We start from the raw sequence: 25,615 nt of genomic DNA on the forward strand, positions 1-25,615 counted from the left end.
TAATCATATTTTTTATCAGCAAATGTTTAGTGTCAGTCATGTTAGATGGCATTAAGAATGCTTAATTTAGCCTGTGTACATCAGGATAGCTTTCAAAATCATCTCCTATTTCATCACTGACAGGCTTCCATCATCCATTACATAAATTGCTAGTGAATCTCGTTATTGTCTAAAAGAGGACTTGGAGACTTTTGTTAACCCTGGTTGCTGTGATAAGAAATCCCATGTTCTCTTACACATCTGTTGGAAATGGAAGTGAAAGCAAAGAAATATTCATTTGTAGACCAGCAGGTTCTCAGTACTGGTAAGGCCACACCTCAAGTACCGTGTTCAGTTTTGGGCCCCTCACTACCAGAAGGAGATTGACAGGCTGGAGAGTGTCCAGAGAAGGGCGACGGAGCTGATGAAAGGACTAGAGCACAAGCCTTATGAGGAGCAGCTGAAGGAGCTGGGGTTGTTTAGCTCAGAGAAAAGGAGGTTCAGGGGGGACATTATCACTCCCTACAACTACCTGAAAAGATGTTGTAGCCAGGTGGGGGTCAGTCTATTCTCCCAGGTAACAAGCAGTAGTACAAGAGGAAACAGCCTCAAGATGAGCCGGAAGAGGATTCGATTGGATATTAGGAAAAATTTCTTCAACAAAAGGGTTGTCAAGCACTGGAACTGCCCAGGGAAGTGGAAGAGTCACCAACCCTGGAGGAAATGATATAGTGGTGGGCTTGGCACTGTTACGTTTACAGTTGGACTTGATCATCTTAAAGATCTTCCCCAACCTTAATGATTCTGTGATTTCTTGATTCTATTTGAGGGCTAAGCATTGTTTTCTGCAACAAATGTGGACCTAATATGCTTCAACACCTGTATACAGCTCTACACCATCAGCCATTTCCTGCTTCCTCTAGAATACAAGACATTCACCTTCCTCAGGTTCTCAGACACAGATACTGCCTTGATCAGCACAAAAGACCTGTAGGCATAGGCAGCCTTAAGGACACACTCTAGTTAATGTTACTGCAGATAAAGCCAAGTCTGATAACAGTGCATGAATATCCATCTCTAGATTAACAATACTTTTAAACTCTGCTCAAATACACTGTCCATGATGACACGGGCATCTCACTTCTATGGGAAGAAAGACTTTGATCCTAGCTTCTTGATTTATGAAATGTGGAATTGGTGGGGATGGGAACAAGGTGTCACTGAATAGTTACTGATGGGGGCAGGGGCAAGAGGACGTGAAAAAGCAGCTGCGGATTTTTCAGAAGGGAAAAGGTTGAAACTGCTTTTGAAAATTGAGTACTAGTTTTGCTAAAGGAGTTGGAAGGTAACCCTGTCTCTACTGGATGATGGTGACAGGTATGCTGACCACCTTATGACTTTAAACTTCCAGTTTTGAGCCACATGCTACACTGTCCACCAATAGTTACATTTGGTGAAAGATGTCCGTATGAGTAGTCGTGTTTGCAGCCTGAAGTGCTGCCTAGTATTTTGCTGGCATGTGGGTTGACATTAAGCATGGGTTTCTGTAAGACACATCCTGATTCTTACAGGAACTGAAGCTGTTCTAGCTGTCAACAAGCATTAAAAGCACAACTCCATCAGAAGACCAGCTGATCTATACTCCCTTGTAAAAATGGGTATTTTTACTTTTTTACTATTTTTTTTCACTACTTTTTACTTTTTCACTACTTTTTACTTTTTACTTTTTTTTTTAAATTTTACTTACTCCAACATCTCAATTTAAAAAAACCCAAACCAACAAAGAAACTGTGAAATAACTGTGAAAGAAAAAGAAGTTTTAAGTTCCTCACTATATATAGGGGAACAGATAGCAGGCAGGTTAAAGATCTTTCTCAGATCTTAACCATGTACTCTTTCTATTGTTCTGATCTACCTGTGAAGAGGAGAGTTAGCTTTGTTTAGACTTTTAATTTATTTGCTAACTTGTTATTGTGACAATATCTTTTTGGTTTTTTTCAGAGGAAGGTTCAGGCAACAATCAATATTGAAGTAAGTTCTTTTTTTCTCCTTTCTGTTAAATAATTTCAATTAAAAATCAGCAGGTACTAAATTGAAATAATTAGAAACTGAACATTATTCTAATGCTATTTCTAACTTTGAGACTCCTGCGTGATTTGCCATAGGTCAAATAGGTTCAATGTATTGCTTTCAGTTGTAGAAACAATTGAATAACTTGATTTCTTTTCTTTGATAAATGACACTTCAGATAAATGCTGCTTTTTCTATCGAACTGTCCTTTACCCATTACCTTGCCAGAATATTTTCTTTTAAAATCCAACACTTCTATTGTCACTGTAAAATTTAAATAAGTAACATAATGAGTTTGTTAACGAAAAACAGTTCTACATCTTTCTAGGTAGATGATTGGCTAAACAGTAAATACATTAAAACTTCATTTTTACCCTGGAAGTATCACTGCAGATTTTAGGTAATGAGCTTCCTTCAGATGACCTGTAGACAAAAGACATTAGTCTTAGCAAAGCAAAATGTCCTAAAAGTTCGTGTAAGTGTCTTGTGCCAGGAACAGTGCATTTTGTTGACCACCTCTTATTATATAGTGGAAGTTTTTAAATGCAATAGAAGTACTCCAGACCAGAGGCCCTACTACTATGAGCTATGAAATTTTCAGGTGGCCTAGTTAAAAATTACCCTCTTCTGCTTCATGCTCTGCCTTATCTTAGGGAATAGGCATTTTTATCCAATATTCTTATTTAAGGGCTTCCATTGAACGATCCCTTCCATTGAACGGTGCCCTTGTTCAATTTAATTTCTTCTCATCTTTCCTCTAACTACTGCATGAAAACAGAATTGAAAAGGCTTCTCTTGGACTTGAGGTTCCTGTACTTTTTGGTGGTTATTAAAAGATTGTGATGCTTGCAGAACATAATATTCATGACAACTATGTTATTCTTTAAATTGAAATTCTATATCTTTAAATGAAATAAAATTCTGGATTTCTTTGAGATAATAAATTCCACTTTCTAGACAGTTGAAATGTATGATGCTATTAAATTTATTACCTTGGGGATTCTTTGAGAGATTTATCTCTAGAATTTGGTCACAGCTTTTCTAATGTAAAGCATGCTTATTAAAACTGAAGCTTTGCATCTCAATATCTTTTATCTAAATACTTATTAAAAATCAAAGGACAATATCATATGTGAGTGTAAATCATCCCCCACCATTTACTTACTAAAGATACGGTGAACTGTACTAGATTTTTCCTTGCAGGGTTTACATTTCTTTTTTTCTCACTACAATTATTATGCCATTTTCAGTTGTTTTAACATCATCATCAATACTGGCATCAATAGCTTATTGTTTTAACATCATCATCAATACTGGCATCAATAGCTTATTGATGAAGCAATTTATTTGTGTGCATCTTCATGCAAATGAAGTAAGGTACTGAATTCAGGACTTATTCAGAGATAAGTTATCAGACTCCAAACCTTCCATCCATTGATAACCAATGATGTATGTAGAGGGTGGCTAACAGATTGCAGCAATCCTTATGTTCCTATGCTTTCTTCTATTCAGTGTTCTCTTTCTTAAATTGTTTCAGAATAGAGATTTATTCAAGCAGAGTGACAGAGGTCTTGCCCTTAGGGTATTGAGCCAGAAAGACTGTAGAGCATATTAGGGCTAGAAATAAAATCCAGTGGACTGCAGCCATCAGAACTTTCCTAGCATCATGGTGGTATAAGTGGGACATGAACTATGGGTACAGATCAGTTACCGTTTTGCTACAGGGATGTTATGGAGAACAGGTCACCTCAAGAAAACCTGATTTTGTTTCTTGATGAGATTATGTGACTGAGTGAAATGACTGGAGGCATAAATATAATACACTTAAAACTCTATACAGTATTTGACTTAGCACAGTACAACTTTCTGGTTTAAAATACGACCACTGGAAAAAACCCACAAGAGTGCATGGACTAACAGTCATCCAGCTGACACCTAAAAATAATAGTCACCATAGAATCATCAGTGAATGATGATGGGAATATTGATAGTGAACAAATCACTTCTCTCAAAGAATGGAAATGAAATGTCTTTTAAATATGACGTAGAAAATCATAAAAAATGATGAGCCAAAGTGAAACAGAAACTATTGAAAATGAGGAAGTGAAGATAGAGCCCTTGAGTAACAGGATGATATAGGATAAAATGAAAAGGTTGGTCTTGATCTGGTGCAGCTGCCTTGTTTGTCTGTCAAGTATGGCAGCACTAAGAAATTCTTATAAGCTAAGGCTGAAACCTATTAATTTGACTGTATCACCACACACTAACACAACAAAACAGTGGCTTAATTAGTGGCTTAATTAAAATCAGCTTTTTCATACCAGTTAGTCATTGTTATCTGATATATTATAAGGACCCCAAAAAGTTACAGTTAACAAACTCTTCCATAAGAATTACCAACCAATCCATAAGGCCTCTGCAGGACTGACATTTTCCACATTTATTATAGAAAACAGCACAAGAAATCCTTATATATGTATTATCATTTGCCCACAAACCATTAGGAAGGAAAGAAGCTTTCTACTGCAACAGGGTGCTGACATCCTCTGTCAGGATTTTAAACCCTTTACACTAACAGCAAAATCAATATTGTGTGCAGGAATGGAAATAAAATTAGAAGCATCAGCAGCTGCCTTCAGTCCTTTTGATTCCGAACTTACTTTGTGGGTGTAAACTGTATCTTTGGCAACACAGGTTTCTGTTTTAGCTGTTTATCAAGTACTTCCACAGGAACAAAGCTTTTTAGAGTTTACAGATAGGTATATCACTTGAAGAACTGCAATAACAGAGCTATTTAAGTTTCTTTGTCATTTTAATCTAGAAAAGAAAGATATTTCAGCCAGTGTTATTTTATAGATGTTCTGAATTACTTTAAAGTAATAGATAATTGTGTCATTGCAGACATAGCAAATGGAGCATATTTTGACTGCCTTTAATTTTCTTTTTTTTCCAAACGAAATTGTATCTGGGTAAAAATTTAATCTGCTTTACTATGGATGTTTTAGCTTAAGTTTCTTCTGCTCCAAGTGCTTTTTTAGAGTGTCATTACAGTTCAACTAACAATATGTGTTGTATCCTCTCATGTGCAACATCTGTGCCTCTGAGGTAAGCCACTGATAACTGAGGTTGAGCCTGGTGCCTCTGTAACTATATCTATGAGCTAGAACTAGAGTTCTTCATGTAGAATTAGAACTCTCAGTGGGGCTAGACCTAGCAGATGCTAGTGCAGGGTATATGGAAAAATGGTTTAAAATATGTACTTATATGATAGAAAATTTATAAATTTACAGAGAAAATCCTTCTGTAGATTCTCTTTATTTTCATCAGGATGCCGGTTGGATCACTGGATGTGATTTCCTACCTCAGCTGAAATATGTCGTGGCTGTAACTGAAAGTACAGTTATTATCTGGGACTATAAATCAGAAGAGAATAAGGTATTATGTCAGATGAGACAAATGCTACCATGAAGCCTGAAAATTGATCAGTCTTTGTTTTTGATATATATTTACATTCCTTTGGTCTAACAGGATGAAGGCTTTTAACTTTGTAGGAACTCAGTGAAACAGTGGAATTTATACTAAAGAAGGAATACCCTTTCCACACCAAATGGGATTATTTAAGTGTCTTAAAAGTTTGGAAGAAAAAGAAAAAATTTGTACTATGTTGCAAACAACCCCCCAAAGAATTTCTTTTCCATGTGTATCTAATGCATATGTGTGCACCTGTATATCTGTGTGCATTAGTATATAAATATATGTCAGAATCTATTAAGAATCAAGGGACAGGTTTTCCAAGGAGGTAACTTCCTGACTGAAAGAAAATATTTCTTCATGTCCTGTGTTTGCTCAGGACTTTCTAAGAACAAAACCATTTTGATGCTGCTAGTGTATGTCCAAACTGTTAAAGTTTTCTTGAATGCCTTATTACAAAATAAAATTTTTGCTGACCTATACCTTAGCATTTTCTGTCTGTTCCTGCAGCTTTTCTCAGAAATTCTGAGTTGACTGAGATGATGAGGACAAGCAAAGTAAATATTTTTAGGATAAAATCAAGTCTTAGGACTTAATTTTTTTTTTGTTCTCAGTATTGAAAGGTTGCTTCCCAAACTCAAACAGGTCAATGTAAGTCCTTTTGTCAATCCAATTGGACTTCTGGGAGGAAGGCTCAGAAATTCATTCTCCAGATTCCCTCCAGTCATTACATCAGTGAGAGCTGCAAATGACCTGTTGCTGAATTGGAACTTCTCTTTTTCAAGACCACAGAAATAATATATAGAGAGTTCTGTGTCTGTGTTATGTCTCTTTAATGTTTCTGTGCTACATAGACAGCACTGAAGCAGTTAATTCCTATGGCATGTGAACAGTTCCCAGGTTAGGCTGTCAAGGCTGATTTAATCAAATAACAGATGGAGTCAGAAAGTAGAACCAGTAAACAGTATAATGCAGATGACCCAAAATCCTATTCCTGTGCCTTCTCAGTCTGGCAAAATACCACAGTGACTTGCAACTGTATTCATTCCCTCTGGATCCCTTTCCCCACCCACAGCGTGGGGGAGCCCAGTTCTAGTTCCATCTCCATCTGAAGAACCATTCCGACCATCTGAAGAACCATCTTGAGGGGATGGGGAAAGGGAACTCCAGCGACAGGGTTTTTCAGGCCCCGAGCCTGGAGGGGAGAGGTGCCCTCCCCTCCCCCCAGCACCCACGTGGCCCCATGGCAGGCACAGAGACAGCACACCGGGGTGGAGAGGAGGCAAGAGAGAGTTTATTGTTGGGGATGTTACATTTATAGGGTTTAGGGGGATTCACAGAGTAACCAATTAGAAGTCTCAAGGGGCTTACAGGAACACCCAATCACAGGATAGGGTTAACAAGGACCAATGGGGACACCTCAGGACACCTTTCCCAGGACATTCCTGCATGGGAGATAACCTGTCGTGGGGGGTGTTGGGAAGAAGAAACACGTGTTTGCAAAGAGACCACAAAAGGCCATTTTAAGACATGTTTAAACAAGTTTCTCATCAGATTTAGTGCTACAATTCCCACTATCTCTGTGCTTCAAAAATTGAAACACCTGCCCATATAAGTACACTTGACACTCCTAGGCTGTGTTGATAATTAGGACTCTGATATAATTTCTCCCTATGTGAATTTGGCTATTTCCAATTTTCTTGTAGAGAGCATCTCATTTTGAACAGGAAACTATATATAGTCTTAGCAAATATACCATCCCACTTAGCATGGGGAGATCCTTCCTAAAATTTGTAATTACTATTTATTCACTGAAATGGAAAAAGCTACCTGTGAAACAAAGCCTTGCTGAAACCCTTACAGTTTGCTATTAACTCCACTTTGGGATGATCTCCCATGAGTTTCTGATACCAAGAAACAGCTATCATAGGGGGAGCTTGAAAAAACAAAGTCAAGATTTGAATGCTGATGTAACTGGATAAGCATGATAGATTCAGTCAATTTAAGGACCCTGGTGCAACATCTAAGAAACTGTCTATCGTATTCCACAGAATAATTGCTATGTCATCAAACCAATGAAAAACTGTCTACTCTGTGTTTGCACGGTGACTACATCAGATCACCTGGCTAAGGACACTATCTTAATGGGAGATGATAAGGGTTATGTTTACCTGCTTACTATGACCAGTGATGACTTTATAATGAAACAATATAAAGCTGAAACAGAATCACAATTCCGGATCTTGGACTCCGAAAATTTTAACATGTAAGTTGCTTACGATAAAATACTATCAGTCTTGCATTATTTTTTTTTTAATTTGGGTTTTGTCTAGCCTAAATGGAGGATTAATTTCTGTTTATATATTAATCCTATCCAACTAAAGAAAATAATTTTTCAAACTGCAGTAAGTATGATTCACTTGGTTTTATGTGAAGGAAATGCCATCATTTTCAGTGGAAGGTTTTACAAGAGATCTTACAATAGCGATGATGCAGAATAAAATTCCAGGGGAGAATTTACAATTGCTGTTATCCAGCTGACAAAGGAACAGCTTTATTGTGCCTGATTAGGTGGAAGCGTAATTGTGACTGGAGAAGTGCTCTGCTTCTTTTAAGATGGAAGAGTGGTTCTGTATCTGCCCTGGATATTAAATGTTAGCATTGTTTGTGTATATAATCTCACTCCAGAAATTCCTGTCCACCGATGGGTATATTACAGTAGGTGCTACTATAGCCTAATAACATTTCCATTTATATCCCTAGTCTTAAACGCAAGCTACATGATGACTGGGTTGGAAGAGTTAAGTATATTTCTGCACTAAAATGTTTTGGATCCTGCTCCTCAGACAGCCTTCGTTCATTTGTTTTGGATGACATAAAGCGACTAGAGGACAATTTGTAAGTATATGACATCTTTTAGAAAAAAATAGACCTTTTGCTTTATAACTCTGCAAGAGGTAAGTTCCCTGAAAGATGCCATCCTGTTGTATTTAAGCTGTCTTTTCTGTAAGCTTTATTAATAAAAACAAAAATACAATTATTTAAATGCTTGCATATTTTTGTTAGCTTTTGATATAGGAGAGGATATATGTACTTTACTCATAGCCCTTAAAAATTTTATGTTGACAGTGTTGTCTGCTCCAACTTCTCCTCAGTATATTACTTAGAAATATTACTTAGAATATTACTTAGAAAATATTACTTAGAAAATTGTTTTGCTGCATGTATATCATGTATCCATTCATTTATAATTTATATCCAGACAGAAATATATTCAACTTAAGTTTCATTTACAGTTTCAGTTGCACCAGTTTGAGTTACTCAAGATTAAACCAAGAACACAGTTTGTTCTGAGGACTGTGAAATGGTTTTACTCTGCATCAGGAAAGAGTTTATGGCCTCCTTATTTGTGCCAAGTCCATTCATATGGCCCATAAGTGCTAAAGGTGATTCCAAGCCTTTTTAGTCTGTGGATTTGGAAAAGTTTATAGCCCATTAAATAATACAAATGTGATTTGATGTAAAAAGGACCTAGAAATAACATACACATAGAACTTTTCATTCAAATATCTAAAAGCATTGTAAATATTAGATCAGGTTCAAAATTCCTCTGTGAGGTATATCCAGAGATTAAAAGATTTTTAAGGCTAGTGGCAACAACTAAGATAATCTATTTTATCTCCTGTATAACACAGACCATAAATATTCATGTAGAAATTCTTGAATCAATCCAGTAACTTTAGGTTTTATGAGTATTTCATGTCTGTTGAGGAATGAGGAAAGTGAAATATGAAACACTTATAACTTGTCCAAGGTCACATACTATGTTAGCTGAAAAGCTAAGAAATCCCCTTTGATTTTATTTGGAGCTTTGGAAAAATAGAATTGATTAGAGGAGAAAGAAAACTAAGTCTGCAGAGCCAAAACTATGGTCAAGAGTATATACACCACTATACACTGTTTGTAATACAGAACTTTTAACTACAAATATCTTGGTAGGTCTTTTTCATTTCACACTGGCTATAATTGTGTCTGCTATTGCAATAAATGTATATCTGTAAGCAGTTTCACGCAGCAGCTAAATGAAATTATATTGAGACAACTGAAAAATTACACAACTGCTAAAATGAAATTAATAGCCCTAAAAATAGCCATGGATCAAATCACTTTGAAATGTCCATTCCATAAGAAATGATAGTTGAAACATGATTTACTGATTCTAACAAAAGAAATTTCCCCAAATAACTTTGCATCAAGGAATTGTTGTTGTGCTTGAAGAGGGAAGTAGTATATCTTGTCTCCTACATGACTTATGTGACTTAAGTTTCTTTGTCGATAATGGCTGATGAACAGTTATAATCTTTTCTTGTTAAGTGTCTAAAAAGGGAGGCATGGATATGATCACAGAGTGCTTCTGTTGCAAGGCCATGGCTTGGGCAGAACTTCACAGTGCCAGATCAGTGGGAATAAGGGATTCTGGTATAAAATAGGAATTCATTGATTTAAATGTATGATTAACAGTTCTTCTGAGGTTTTGTCACCTTTTCTTTTTCTATGTAGTTGTTTATTAGCTCTTTAATGAATAGTCTCAATACTCTTGAGACTCTTCTGTTAGAGCTCTGGTAAAAAAGCTTTGCTCCCTCTAAGTAATAGTGAGCAGACGGCCTTTTATTTACACCTGCCTAGAAAGAACAAGCTCTTTCATTAATCCTCAAGGTTTCCAGAGTCTTTCTTCAAATTTACTGTCACTCCAATTTACGGTTTTCAATATTAATGGTTACTGTTTAGCCCGGAATAAAGGAACTAATACTTGTCTGGATTTCAAAGAAAAAATTTGAATGTTTACTCATTTAGTTCTGTATAACTTATTTACACAGGCAGTCATTGTTTTTTGGGAGTGACAGGTGTTAACTATGCTATTACTGATTCCAAAAATCAATAAAATATTCACTCATTATTAGCAACGTATGAAACCTGGAGAGACAAACAGAAGTTTTTCAAAGGGTGGATTTAGAAGGGACACTGAGTCAATCTCAGTCTGTGTTGGCTGTTTGCATTCTTGCGCTTTAGCAGTGAATGTAGCAGAATAATTCAATGGAGTTTCGGACACTTGTGGTCTCTTCATCCTGTTACACAACACAAAATAGATAATATAAAGACTATGCATTGTGCAGAAGCAACAGAAAAGTAACTGCACACACTTAATGTAACATCAAGACTGCAATACACCTCCACGTCTGAAAGAGGCAAATGCAGTTGCTTTGGTACTTTTCCTCAGTGATGAAATGCTTTAGGCACTCAGACACGTGTGCAGGCTCACTTTGGCAACAGCTACCATTTCAGGAGTCTGCTTCGAGTTTGCCTGTTAAAGAATTCAGGTGTACAAATTAGATATTTACTTCCTTAATGGAAAGTGCACTGTGTTCCTCTTTCATCAATCACTCTAAGTCTCTGTTATAAATCAATTTTAACAGAAGATTGTATACATTATGTACACAGCTATTCTAAACTAGAAAAGTAAGGTGGGATAATTGTAGACTGTATTTTCCTAATGTTTTTACATGATTAACTGTTTTATTAATGATTGCAGACCTGTAAAGGAATTTTCTGTCCCTAGAGGAGTCAATGCCTTCACATACTGTGGAAAGGCAAAAGTTGTTGTCACTGGAGGTAAGTATTGGGATTTTTTCCAAGAGATTGTGCTGTTGTGAATTTTTTTCCCCAATTAGATAAGATCAAATACAGCTGATATAGTGTCTCAAGAATTTAAATAATGGCTTCTGTCTTAAATTATAGGAAACAGATATCTTGCTTTTAGTTGCTGGGAGGCTTACTCTGAAAAGATATGTTTCCTGACAGGAATCTCTCAAAGGCTCTCTCTGGGTTTGATTCAAGTATCCTATATGTAATAAAACAGGAGAAACAGTATGTTGAGGTACCTTTCCAAGTCACAATGGTGACTGTCTTAGCCAGGTTATACACATTATTCCTTACAGTATCAGCAGGGCTTCCATCCTCTCACTTTTGGCCATCCTGTCCTATCTTAAGGAATCACATTGGCCCATCTTAATACTTTCCATTGGTCTTCTCTCTGATCATGTTTTCCCAAAGTATTACTGTTTTTTCTTTCCCCTAAAGCAGACTGCAGAAATAGCACTCTTACATCCATTTCCTCCCTGTTATCCAATAATTTTATGAGCCTTTTACTGCAGTGGTTATATTTGATGCTTCAGAAATACGGCTGAAGGATGGCAGCAGTCTTGTTTTTATATTCTGTTTGACAGGGTGGTGCCCTGGAGTAACATTGATGCTGCCTTTCTACAAGACTTCAGTATGAGGGTTTTGCTTAAAAGTCTGTTAAAAATAGCAATAATACACATAGCAATTCTTACATCTATATTTAACAAGAAGAAAAAAATAGCCAAGGCTCTGCTGTGCAGCCTTGATAATATACACAACAGTAAAATGAACTTGAAAAAAAAAAAAAATAGAAAAAGACCTGGACATGGGAAAAAAATGCAATTCATGTTGAATTGTAACAGTATACCAAGGGGAAAACTGTGACAGATATCAGAGTAAATATCAGACAGTTCTATTGATTTTCTACATGCAAGATTTAAAGGAAAAGCAATATAGCTATAGAAAAGTTATTAGTGAAAATTCTGAAGTTCAGCCTTGGAGGAGATACTGTTTACATTGATCACCTTGTCACAGAAAGTAATCTGGAGAAATTTACTGATGACATAAAGTAAGGAGGTCCTGTAAAACAAAATGTGATTAGAATTTCCCACAGATAGAACTGGAGGATTTTACTGTAGTAATAAAATCAGGGTGAAGTGTCTGAATGGGACAGAAGTTCAATTACACAGGAAGTAGTAAAAGTTTCTTTTACACACTGAAAATTCTTCTTACAGAAATAGGCAGAAGAGAAAAATCTGGATAAACTTCCTAAGAAAATAAGAACAGCAGAGGTAGGCCAGGCCAAAGGTCTGCCTAACCCACTCTCCCCTCTTTGTCAATGACCAGTAGTAAACACTTGTGGCAGAGCATAGGAATAGGACAATCATGCAGCAATACTTGCCCTAGGTACATGTGTTAGTTGAAATATCTGTTCTGCAGGTAACAAAGAATTAACTTCTCTGAATGTGACACTAGTGAAACCTCGTGTTGTATTGGAAGGCACTGTATGGTTGATATGAACCACTTTTGAGAAAGATTAGTTGAATATGGAAAAAGGGCAGGAAAAAATATCACATAGAGACTAAAACCATTGTGCAGAGATTAAAGAAGTATATTTTCTGTAACCTAGCAAAGTGAAAATTAACAAGGATGACATTTTATCATCAATTAACATTGATGTCTATTAGAGCAAAAATCAGAGCAGTGATCTTCTGGAAGAGTCTTTGGAGTAGGAAATATTCTCATCAGTTTAAAATAGAGCTTGACATTTTTTAAATGTATTTGTCTGTGATGTTTGGAGGATACAGGTCTTGAGAGATCCATCTAATAAAGCCTTCAAAAGCTGAGCTTGAGAATTCTGTGCTCTGTTAATAGAATACACTGCTCACAATGGCACAGCACACTGTCAGGCTAGAGCACACTATATTTGCCTCTGTATCTTAAAAGCCACCCCTCTCTTTTGACTGGATGAGAAACACACGTTGATGATCCAGTTAATGAGATAATTAAACTTTTTAAAATTAATCATTATCATCGTTGGCTAGGCTTCACGAACGAAGATTTGGGAAGGGCTCTACTCATGTTTGTTACAAGCACACTGGTGGCTAAAAAGGCCAATACGAGATAGACATGTCCGATTGCGAAAGGCACAACAGAAAGACTCCTTAGGTTGTATATTCTGCAGGGCACAAATTTTTCTGCATTGTCTTTTCTCCTCAAGAGTGGTCCCGCGTGCTTTCTCAAAGGAAGCAGCAGCGTTACAGACGGTGTGTCTCCAGACCTCCTGATTGGAGGCCAGAGTAGACCAGTTATGTTGATCAATATGGCCAAGGCTGAGATGTTGTTTCAGGGAGTCCTTGTATCTTCTCTTCAGGGCTCCTCTCTTGTGGCAGCCAGTGGCAAGTTCACCATAGAGCAGGATCTTAGGGAGGCGGTGGTCCTTCATCCTTGAGATGTGCCCTGCCCAACGCAGCTGTGTTCTCAGCAACATGGCCTCAATACTTGTGACTGCTGCTTGTTCCAGAACAGATGTATTGGTCACATAATCTGACCAGTGGATGTTTAGGATTGTACGGAGACAGCGTTGATGGAAGCGCCTACAGTTTTATCTGTAATATACCCTAAAAATCAAAGACCAGAACAGATAAATAATTCAGGAATCATATAGATTCCTTGGTGACATGTGCAAACGTTTGTTAAAGCTGTGTTTATATGTCACATTCAGCAATTAAAATAAAAGAAAAATCCAACCTTTGATTGCAGGCTAGCTTCTAAAGTATTTAGCTGGGATAAACCTGCTAACCATTTTACTAAGACCAAACTTAATGTTATTTAGCTAGGTGTTTATAGCACAAATGATATGCTACATACTGTGATATATTATTACAGTGACTATTTAAAAAGTCATATTTTAACACCTTTATGCTTCCATTGTTTATTTAGGTTTCTTTTATTATGCTCATGAGTTTGTCAGTAATGTGACACAACCTACTTTTGTCTTCCAGATATTTGACATTTATAATACTGAATAAAATAAAAGGAAACCTGGTACTGAGTTCATTTTTTTATTCTAAAAGCTAGACTTTAAGCAGTAACATTATAAAAGCCTCATAGTGGTCTAAAATATGAAGCCCACAGTAGTTTAAAATAACTTCTCTGTGTAGCATTTTGCATTAATATTATGTTGAATAGTAAAGTGACATGGTTTTCTTCTTAATCTGGATTCATTTCAATTCCAGCTATGTCTTAATCATCACCTGTGGCAACAACTGCAGTTAAAATCAAATTAGGTATGCATATAAAAGCAGATGATTGGTTTTAAATTATACATCAACTTCTAACCCTATTAGTTCTTCAAATCTAGCTATTGTTTTCCTGTGAACAATGAAGCAGAATTAAAACTAGTGATTTCTAAATCTAGCAGTAACAGATTAAGACTGGTAAAAGTGATTCTGTGCTTGTTCTGTATCCTTTGTGAATTTTTGGAATAAGTGAAGTACATTTTCAGGAATTCCCAGAAATCCTAGTTAGAGAGATCACATCCCAGAACTCCTCTAGCATTAGCTTTCAGAAGCATAGCAAACTCTTTTCTGTGATGCAGTCTAAATTTAAGAAGAACCTATGATGACAGACAAGGCAGCACAAAGAAAAAAAAACTTAAATTTTTGTCAGTATGATAAACATTTGAATTTGTGTTTGTTTACCAGATGTCTAAGTCTTCTGGAAAGGTTTTGCAGACATTATAAGGCAAGATTATTTAAAAGACAGACTTGAAGGAATAACAAGTTGTTTTAACAGATAAGGGATTCTTCTGCCTGGATGTAGCAACTTAGAAAGAAACCAGGCATTATATTTTTATTTTCTGATCTGTCAGAGGATACCAAGCTAAGCCTAATATTCTCCATTCAAAAATGTTATTGTTCTCGAGTGGGTTTCAACACCACTGAAGTGCAGACATCTCAGCAGACTTGTAATACCACACAAATTACAAAACTGCAAGCAAGAGAGACAGTTTGACAAAGAAGTTTTCGAAGAAGGTATTGGAGTCCATACCATATAGCTAGAATAGAGCTGTGGTTGTAGAATCTGACTTTTCAAAAAACCCTAAACATCTGCTTTTATAGTTATTCATCTTGGAAGAGACTACATTGAACTAAGGCCATTTTGTTTCAAATCATTGATTTCACAAAATGTTAAAAAATTGCTGTTGGATATGTAGACAGAAAATCTTCTTCAAGCTTTTCTTGGATGTGTTTAGTACCCACGCTTTCTGTATCAGGATTCTGAATCCTGGAGGCATATTTGGAGCACAGAGTGAATAAATGTTCCAGGAAATGTTCCAGTGAATGTTAGGGCCAATCTGGCATTAGTCCAGAAAGAGGGAAGAGAGCAAATCTACTATAACAAAATCTACCATTATCTTCACATCAGTGAAAGGAACTAAAATTAATCCACTATTTCACGTGAAAAGCAAACAGTATTTTTAATCTAAGGAGAGGTTTTCTTTCCTTATGTCACTTGTTTTTTCTTGTTAATATCTCAAGGAAATAACATATATAAGTGATTCTACTCTTAAAATAAACTCTCTGTGCCACAATTAAAGGGCAATCGTCTGCCCTTTCAATCATCTGCCCATCACTTCAGGAATATAAAGAACAGAGCAATTAGGAAGACTAAGAAAGATTCCAATCCTCAAAAGCACAGCAAGCAGGTAGTCAAGTTGATGAGATATTGTCAACAGCTCCTACCTCATTCACCATCATCCTATTACATGATAGTTTGCATCTGGAGTTGCTAGCAGGGATGTTGTTGAAGCAATGTCTGTTTGCTCTGACGTTATAATTGATTTTATTAGTCTCACTGAAGGCTTCTGTCTGCTGTATTTTGTGTCCTCCTGTTGACTCCATGGAAGGTTTGCAAGCTGAGTTTTACTCCCATGGATTTCTTTCTCACTAATGTATACTGACCTGGTCACGAGGGTTCTGCTAACTTGCAGAATATGTCTAGGATGGCCCAAGGCAACATCTGAGGAGGTGAGCAGGGACCTACTGTGTTCTGCAATTTTCCCATCAAAAAGAGCTTCATAAACAATTTGTGCAATTATAACCCATTTAAGCTACTTCCTGCCATGCTTACAGCATATACAGATTATCTGGGGTATTTTTGCCTGAAGATGACCCCGAAAAAGAAACTGGTTCCCCCTGAAGTTACAGCCAGTCAGCTACTTAGCCATGGCTCTCCTTTCCTCTGCAGTTCTCCCTCCATCGTGCTGGTACAGCTGTTTGCATGTTTGAATTCTCAGTCACACTTGTGAAATGAGCTGGCAAAAACCAAAATAAATTTCTGTTGCAGCTATTTTTTGAGTAGATCATTCTTCCAGTGACCCTCTCTCATTTAGAGAGAAGCCACATAAACAGGGGAATCAATTTAACTGGGGGAACAATATTGTTTAATGGAGAAAAAGGGAGATAGAGTGCTCCTAAATGAGTCCCATCTTGCTGTATCAAGAAGGAAAGAAATAGATTTCTGAAGAGAGATGGAGGGGCTGACTAATGACAGTAGGTTGAACAAGCTTAAGGATGTTTATTAACAAAACTGAGCTGAGCATTTTAGTCTTGAAGTTGGATGAATATTCTCTTAGGGCATGTACTTCCTAGTCTATGTTTTTTTCGCTTTTTGCTCTTCAATTTAAGCCAAGAGAAAACTGAAACTCAAACTGAAGTCTAGATAAAATGTGGCTGTTTCTTTTACTATGTGTCAAAATAGGGTGTTCAGCTAACTACATGCAATTTGTACAATTGCAATATTTACCAGGAATTGAAAGTAAAAATATAAATTAATTAATCTGAAATTTAAACTGGGCTCATGTTCTCTTAAAACTCCTCCAAAAAATATTAAATACTTCAGCGCTCTAGGTACAACTGTGTTTACATTAGTATATGTAAACCCAGGAGTATACTAATACATTTTTAACATTTTTCTGTTCAAGACAGACTCAATCATCACTGATTACTGTTTCCTATCTGCCCTCAACTTCCATGCCCGTTTGCCTTCCTTTCTGCACGCTCATCTTCTTCCATAGAAGTGGTTATCCCTTCTTGTTCTGGCTAAGTGGACACAGAAATTATTTTGACATTTTTCTAAATTACATTTTTAAAGGAAAAAAAAAAACTGAGCCCCGGTTCTATTTCTATTAAAGTATTCTGCTCCTATGAGACTAGTCCATGTAGTCCCATTTAGTGTCCCTGCTATGCCTCTATCAAATAAAAAGGCTTTGAAAGGCTGATCAGTTATGTGTTTTTATTACGTTTGGGGATAAGCAATGAAACATAAGCTGGAATCCAGCCCCTAGAATGAAAAATTCACATCCTTATGTGGGAGTAGCCTATATGAATGAAAGCAAAGACTAATCGACAGCAACCTCTCCATTACAAAGCTTATTTGTAATACCAGTGACTATTCTGTCTTTCTGACTATATGTATTTTATTTTTTTTTCCTTCAGGTAATGACAGAGTCCTTCGTTTGTGGAATCCTGCTGTTAATATTAGGCCTACAGGGAAGCTATTTGGACACAAACATAGTGTTGTGGAAATTGTGACCAATGAAAAAGATCAACATGTCATCAGCCTTTCCAGTGCAAAGGTAAAACACTTTTCTGAACCTCATGGAAGTAGGGCTGGAAGAAGAATCCAGGGAACCACAGGCCTGTCAGCCTTACCTCAGTGCCCAGCAAAATTACAGAACAGATCATCTTGAGGGCGATCACACAGCACATACAGGACAACCAAGGGATCAGGCCCAGCCAGCATGGGTTTAGGAAAGGCAGGTCCTGTTTGACCTGCCTGATCTCCTTTTATGACCAGGCGACTCACCTAGTGGATGAGGCAGTGGATGTGGTCTACCTGGACTTCAGCAAAGCTTTTGATACTGTCTCCCATGGCATTCTCCTGGAAAAGCTGGCAGCCCATGGCTTGGACAGGAGCACTCTTGGTTGGGTTAAGAACTGGCTGGATGGCCAGGCCCAGAAAGTGGTGGTGAACGGGGCTGCATCCAGTTGGTGGCTGGTCACAAGTGGTGTTCCCCAGGGATCAGTGTTGGGCCCAGTCCTGTTTAATATCTTTACTGATGATCTGGATGAAGGGATCAAGTGCGCCCTCAGTAAATTTGAAGACAACACAGAGTTGGGTGGGAGTGTTGATCTGTTGGAGGGTAGAAGGGCTCTGCAGAAGGTCCAGACAGGCTGGACTGAAGGGCCAAGGCCAATGCTATGAGGTTCAACAAGACCAAGTGCCAGGTCCTACACTTCAGCCACAACAATCCCGTGCAGTGCTGCAGGAGGGAGGCACAGTGGCTGGAAAGTGGCCCGGTGGTAAAGGACCTGGGGGTACTGGTCAACAGGAAGCTGAATATGAGTCAGCAGTGCCCAGGTGGCCAAGAAGACCAAGGGCATCCTGGCTTGTATCAGGAATAGTGTGGCCAGCGGGACCATGGCAGTGATTGTTGCCCTGTAGTCAGCACTGGTGAGGCCAAACCTCGAGTCCTGTGTTCGGTTTTGGGTCCCTCAATTCAGGAAGGGCATTGAGGTGCTGGAGTTTGTCCAGAGAAGGGCAACAGAGCTGGTGGGGTAAGTCCTATGAGAGGTGGATCAGGGATCCTGGAGAAGAGGAGGCTCAGGGGAGACCTTATCCTTCTCTACAACTACCTGAAAGGAGGTTGTAGTGAGGTGGGGGCTGGGCTCTTCTCCCACGCAAGCAGTGACAGGACAAGAGGAAAAGGCCTCAAGTTGTGCCTGGGGAGGTTCAGGTTGGATATCAGAAGAATTTCTTCACAGAAAGGGTTGTTAAACATTGGAATGTGCTGCCCAAGGAGGTGATGCAGTCACCATCCCAGGAGGTGTTCAAGAAACAACTGGATGTGGCCCTTAGCGCAACGCTTTGGTTGACAAGGTAGTGGTCAGTCAAAGATTGGGCTCAATATTCTTGGAGATCTTTTCCAACCTAAATGATTCTGTCATTCTGTGAAAACAATGTTATAAATGTAAGTAGGAATCTAATTTTGAGTAAGTACTTCTGATAGTAATTGCTTATCAGTTTGTTTATTTTAATAAAAAGGCAGAGTTTAGCTTAAAATTTCCAAATTATTTTATATTTAGAAGCAAGACTAGAAGGGAATTATTTGACGTATTTTCTTTCTGAACGTGACAAAAGAATACTTAGAGCAGCAGATATTACCATTCTGGTAATTTCCGTATTACTTTGGTAACTGCCAGAATAAAAACATAACCTGTACCCAAATGCTTCATTCAGTAGTGATCACCTGCAAAAACTGCCTACAGTTTTATCCTTCTCTTTGCCTCCCAGCCTACTGAAAATCCATAGGTGTTTTTCTGACACTGATGTCTCTATACACCATGTTCAGCTATTGATCTCTTTCTAAACAGTGTTTTTCACAAGGCTTACTGATCCAAAGAATTGTCCATGAAGACAAATACTAATAAAATCAGTAATACCACTTCTTCAAAATATTGTAAGATTCTGGAAAGTGATGGATTTCTTTGAAGTTATTGGTGGAATCATGGCATTGGTGATTTATCTCGTGTGTCAAAATAAGACTGATCAGGAGAGAATAAAAACTTCTAAAAATATGTGCAAAAATAAAAGAGAAGCCTGTGAAGGAGTAGTTGTGAATGTCTATGGAGCTCTTTCAAGAGTAGTCCAATGCAATATTTTCAATATTTAGCATTACTCTGTATTTTCATTAGCATCTACAATGATAGAGAGCATACATACTAAATTAACCAGTTGCCCTAAGGTGATTAAAGCTGCAGGCCTTGAACAGAAGAATTAGAGTTCAGAGTGGTCATTAAAATTGAAGGTATGATCAATGAAAAATACTTCCTATAAATCAATAAGGAGCTAATATAATTAGTCTACTGAGATATCCGTCTATCTCACAGGTTCCTAGCATTTTGTTGGGTCATGTAGAAAATATTAGTGAGCTATTTATCCTGCTCATGCTGCTCTTCTGCTATAATTGCTTATCATTACTCATTGTGGTGGCAGTAAATACCACATTTTCATGTCTTTAATTCTATTCTTAAAATATCCCACATCTTTCTAAAAGTACTACTAGCTGAAAATAAGTCATCATAATTTCCCGACCTTCACGTAATTCTGAAGCCATGATCTTTCCCCCTTCCTCACTCCTGTAAATCTATACCTGTCTATTCTGTAGGTAACTCTGCACCTTTGCTACAGAGATTCATTACTGCAGAATTAAGGAGTGTTTGGACAGATAGCCTGCAAGCTACACATGTAGGAAAAATGGAATAAGACATAAGACATGGCTGAAGGGGAATGAATGAATGAACATTAGTACATTTATAGAAAAGCAACTAAGAATGAAGCCTCTGGGGCAGTAAATGTAGATCTCTTGAGGTGCCTTCCTGGCCTTTCTGTGATTCAGTATGATGATTCAGAGTAAAGCAAAATCTATTTTAAAAGTCTCTAAGTACATGGACACCTGTACTTAACTAAATGCAGCTGAGATGTGCCAGTGACATCAGTAAGGTCACTCATACGTGCAAATGAATATATTAATTAAAAGCTATGTGTCTTTAAATTGTGCAGTGAGTTATAAGGCAGAAATTACACTTCTCAAAAAATAAAAAGAAATAGAAATAAATTTCTAGACTTCCCAATGTCAGATAAATCTTGTGGCTATAGTGAAAATTATATCAAAAAGAAGGAATCCCTCTCAAAGAAGTTTAAATGTAGACTTTTCAAATAAAGTGACAATCATTCTGTGCCTCAAAGAATTTGCAATCTCTATAGATGACATATAGTATACCCAATAGCAGAGGGAGCTCATCTTTAACAGGATTGCTTCCAACCTAAAAGCACATTTGTGTTTGGATAGACAAGAACCAGGTATTACACAAAAGTGTGCAACTTGCTAGGGAACTTTTAACATTACTTTAAACAACATAAGTTGTTTCCACCTAAAAAACAAAGACCAATTTGCTTTTCAATCTGTCTAACATAAGAAAAATCAAAATAGTTTTCTCTATTTTGTTTTCTTCTTTTAGTGACTGTGATACAGGAGGCCACTGAAGCAAAACAAGGACAGCCTATATATTTTCACTGAAAATAAGTTAGAGAAATATCAATGACCTCATGGAAGAATTGTATCTAAGTGAAAAAAATCTCTTTATATGTAGATTTTACATTAAGTGTTTGACAGAATAGCAGAACTAGGGAAACACATTTATTAATTAATACTTTTTCTGAACATTCCCAAAGTTAAGTTTAATCTATAATGTATCAGATACCCATATTAAAATAAAAGCTTTTTTATTGTGCCATTTTCTGCTAAAATTACAGAACAAGCTGAAGAGTAGGGAGTGCTTTTTTAAATTAAGATTTGTAATTGTTATCTTTGTTACATAATTGTTACATTTGAAGGCTCAGACTTATTATGGCTATTTTCTGAATTATTGAAAAGTTTCTTGACTTATTATAGAAATATATTTTTATGCTATATAAATTACAAAGCTGCAAAACAGCACCAGAAAGGTAAACATAAGACTAATGCACTAGGGAAATGTATTTCCATTATAGCAGAACCTGAAGGAATGTTGTAGTATTTCTTCTGCCACTTTCAGGTTAAACACTGTGTTCTTTAGGTAGATGTGTATTTCCCAAACTCAGGTACTCTTTATACTGTCAAAGCCTCTGTCAGAAATGAAGTAAATTTTTGTATATTCTCTGTATTGTTTGGTTCTGTTTCCTTCAGGAAGTGATATATGAATGACAAAAGCATCATCTTCCCAGTCAAGTTTAGTTTTTTAATTCTCACTGGCATAAATAGGCATCATTTCTTATGCAAGCAACTTTAGTGAGAAAGTTATAGTTTCACAAGTAGACAACCAGAGCTTCTATCAGAGAGCCAGGGGGAGTTAGAAAAAAAAGGGAAATTTTTAAACATCATACAAGAAGAATACAAAACCCCTTACATTTTAGAGTAGATAAACTCCTCTCTATTTTTAGCTGTTCTAAAAAGACCTTAAGAAATAGATAATATGCAAATCATTTATTAAACTTTCCTTAAATTTGCACCTTATAATGACAAGACATGGCCTTGGCTTAAGCCGCTACTGTATTTTTTGAAATAACATGCATGTCAGAATCAAGAAACTATTTTTATCTGTCCTCTACTTTCATCACTTCTCTTGTAAGCAGACACATGCTGCTGATATTCAGTACTCTGGGCTCGTGGGTACTATTGGCATCTCACATCTTTTCTGCTGAAAGTAGAAACCTTAATTGCTAAAGAGATAGATTATATCTGTTAAAAAATATATTCAAATGGTTGGAGATTAGGTAATGTGTTAAATGTCCTTGCCTTGGTTACTGACTCATGGGTCAGACAATGGAAAGGGCTGGATGGTGGGAATACGGGATATTCATGAGAAATATATTTTAGAGAATATTTTTAGAGAAACATTTTCTCAAACCATTTTCATGTTTAAGTTAGATTGCATATATTGCACTTAACTTCTGGTTTTCATTCCCTAGAATTGTAACACATAATTTCCTATGGTCTGTTCCACATAATTTTATGAAGAAGAACAAGAGTTAGTATTGAATAGATACTATATGAGCTACATTTCTGGAGTCTAAATCCAAGGAGGTGGAAAGCTACAAAACATAGTCTTCCTGACTGTATTTTAAAAAATCTAATAGTCTTTCAGTAGTCAGTTTTCTTTAGTATATTTGGAACATAGTGTTAACTTTCTATATTAAAAAGTGTAAAAATGTTTTAAAACAAGGAGTCAAACAACAATTTTACTACCTGCTTTGGCCTCCTTTGACCTCAAAGGAGAACTGAAACTGAAAGACTGAAAAGCCATACACAAATGTACTCACAAGAATATCTCTGCAGCCCATATGTAATCTGATTTATATTGCAGAGTTCAAAAGTAAGGGATCACATTGGCTTTTGGTTTCAGACTTGTACTGCAGCATTTGTGCAGTCTGGAGAAGTAATGGCTGAATTAAGGGCTCAAAACCTGCAGTGAATAGTTTTTAAAAATACCACAAATATTGTACATCTATTACAAGAGTCTTAAGGGATTCATTTGATGGAATGAGCCTCAGCTCCATACTACAGAAGGTTAATGTATGTTATTCTTTATACAAAAATGTAAAAATTAACAAATACTACACCGTGGTCTCACGGCACTAGAGAAAAAAATTAGAGGTCACTGGGGATTTGTATTAGAGTGGAAGAGCTAGTTTAGAAGATTAACAGTCTTAGCATCCCAGAGCATGGAAAACAGAGTGGACACTAGGAGAAGGGGAGGGAGGCATCAGTGTGTTCAGTATCAAAAGAAACATCCCATGCCACACAATGGTCAAGATACAAAACAAATGTCTCCATGAAGAGAACAGTATGATCATGCAGACCTGAAATCAAAAACTAAAACTTTGTAAATGCAAACAGTTGTCTTTTTTTTCTGAAGTGCAGGTGTTCTTCAGAAACATTAGGTTACTCTCAACTGCATGTTAAGATTAAAGGCAATTAAGTTATCCAGGAAGTTTAGGAAAGCAGACATAAATAATCTTTTATTATGTTAATTTTTAAGATCTCTTCAGCCATATGTCAAAAATTGTAAATAGAAGTAAGTGAAATATTTTTAACACAAGGGTCAGTATTAAGCACTGAGGGAGACTGTCCCAGTGACATAACTTAAATGAGGAAGCACATTGTTGCCTATTTTTTGTAAGGCTTTTTATCGTATGTTTTATTCACACTGTGCAAGCAATTGGTTTGACAGCTGCAAGTATTTCAGTTATTTTCTGTGGCTGCAATTTTTGATTTTGAAGTCTGTTTTTAATTTCAACTCTCTGTATTAGTCTTTTTGTTAAGAAATATGACTACACAATAGCTTAACCTTTTTTTTTTGCAATGACTTGCAATATTTAAACAAACAAACAAAAGGCAATCTGATTATCTAGAGATCCAATTGTTGAATATGACACAGATCGATACCTACACAATATTTGTTTTATTCAAGTTATTTTGAAGATGCATATTCAGAGGACTGGTCTGCTTGCTTTCCATCTGTTGCTGGATGGTCTGACTGGATTTCAGATAATCTGTTCTGACACTGCTCAAGTCTATTTGTATGACTTAACTTGGTGAAGTAGACAGATGATTCTAGAAGTGCAGATTACTCAGCAGGCCTTGGCTTTGTGTAAGCATTGCTCAGCAATAACAGAAACATCTCTATATTATTATCACTGTGTTCAGCACAAATCCAAAACACAGTCCCATGCTATCCACTGGGTAGAAAATTAACTCTACTCCAGCCAAAACCAGCACACTTCCCTAGCTGAGTTCTGCTTGTCAGAGGAGAAACATCTGCTATCTGAGCAGTGCCGTCTTCTTGCATCATCTTTTTTTTTCCTTTGGTAGACCTCAATAGATCTGCAGAGAGAGCACACTCACTTGGGTCACTTGTCAAAAGTAGTAAAGGCCAGGACACGTTGCACTGAAACTTGGAATTCATATGAATTGTTTTGAGCAGACTTTTTTATTTACACTGTGGCATTTTGGCCAGTATGCAATACAGCTTTCTGGAAAATATTGAAGAAATCTCTGTGATATTTAATTTAACTGAAAACAAGTTGCCCTGAGCCAGTAATAACAAAACAAACTTCTTATTATGACAACAATTAAGAAACTATTTTGGAAGTTGAATTCAAATGATGGTTTCATTTAAGAAAATAAAGATTTCTTTAGCTATTTCAGCACATAAGCACTTTGTTTGCTCCAATATTATAAGGATTTCTTGATAGGAAGGAGGCTATTAAAAATATTGAATTCTCCTATCACAAAAATTAAACTTACTTTCTTATAACATATGAATAACTACAAATTAGGCAGAGCCACAGGTTTGTAAATAATTTCTGTATGACCTTTAGTCATATGAATTAGTATTTTCATGGTAGTAGCACTGAGGCAGAGGCAAGGGCCAAGGCAGGGATTGTCATAATTCTGTGCTGCTGAACTTGCTTCAGAACAAAATGTTCCTGGAAATAAATTGGTTCTTTATCTTTCAGATTGTGAAGACCTTAAGAGATAACAGTGTGTGTAGGTGCAGTTACCACTGTAGTCCACTACCATGTCTTTTTCTTCAGCCCTTCAGTTAAGTGAATTTACTAGATCTGAAATATTGATGTGTTCCTAATCATAGGAACATGCTCAAAATCTTGTGCTGAGATTTCCCACAACCACAATTATCTGTTAAATTATATGCCACAGACCAAAAGGAACCACATTCATCACAACTATGCTTACAGTGTGTCTGTCTTGACTTACGTTTTGCTTGAAAATATTTCCAAAAAGTAA

At 36.8% G+C, this 25,615-nt stretch overlaps 1 protein-coding gene across 9 annotated transcripts in view; it reads left to right on the plus strand.

The window, feature by feature from the left end:
* WDR64 (WD repeat domain 64) overlaps positions 1-25,615 on the plus strand; it is an 87,812-nt gene that overhangs the window by 16,620 nt on the left and 45,577 nt on the right. For 6 of the 9 annotated variants that reach the window (XR_001873441.1, XM_017806607.1, XM_017806605.1 and 3 more), the window contains 6 exons: positions 1,981-2,010; positions 5,377-5,484; positions 7,572-7,786; positions 8,284-8,418; positions 11,111-11,190; positions 17,703-17,842. Coding sequence is in view for 8 of the 9 variants with exons in the window: in XM_017806607.1 (XP_017662096.1) it covers positions 1,981-2,010; positions 5,377-5,484; positions 7,572-7,786; positions 8,284-8,418; positions 11,111-11,190; positions 17,703-17,842 (708 nt within the window). In the remaining variant the exon portion in view is untranslated. The remainder of the gene's footprint in view (positions 1-1,980; positions 2,011-5,376; positions 5,485-7,571; positions 7,787-8,283; positions 8,419-11,110; positions 11,191-17,702; positions 17,843-25,615) is intronic. The other 3 variants (XM_017806608.1, XM_017806609.1, XM_017806613.1) reach the window with 1 other exon arrangement.

The sequence above is a fragment of the Lepidothrix coronata genome, unplaced genomic scaffold, assembly GCF_001604755.1.
Source record: "Lepidothrix coronata isolate B3197 unplaced genomic scaffold, Lepidothrix_coronata-1.0 Scaffold16, whole genome shotgun sequence".
Classification (NCBI taxonomy): Eukaryota; Metazoa; Chordata; class Aves; order Passeriformes; family Pipridae; genus Lepidothrix; species Lepidothrix coronata.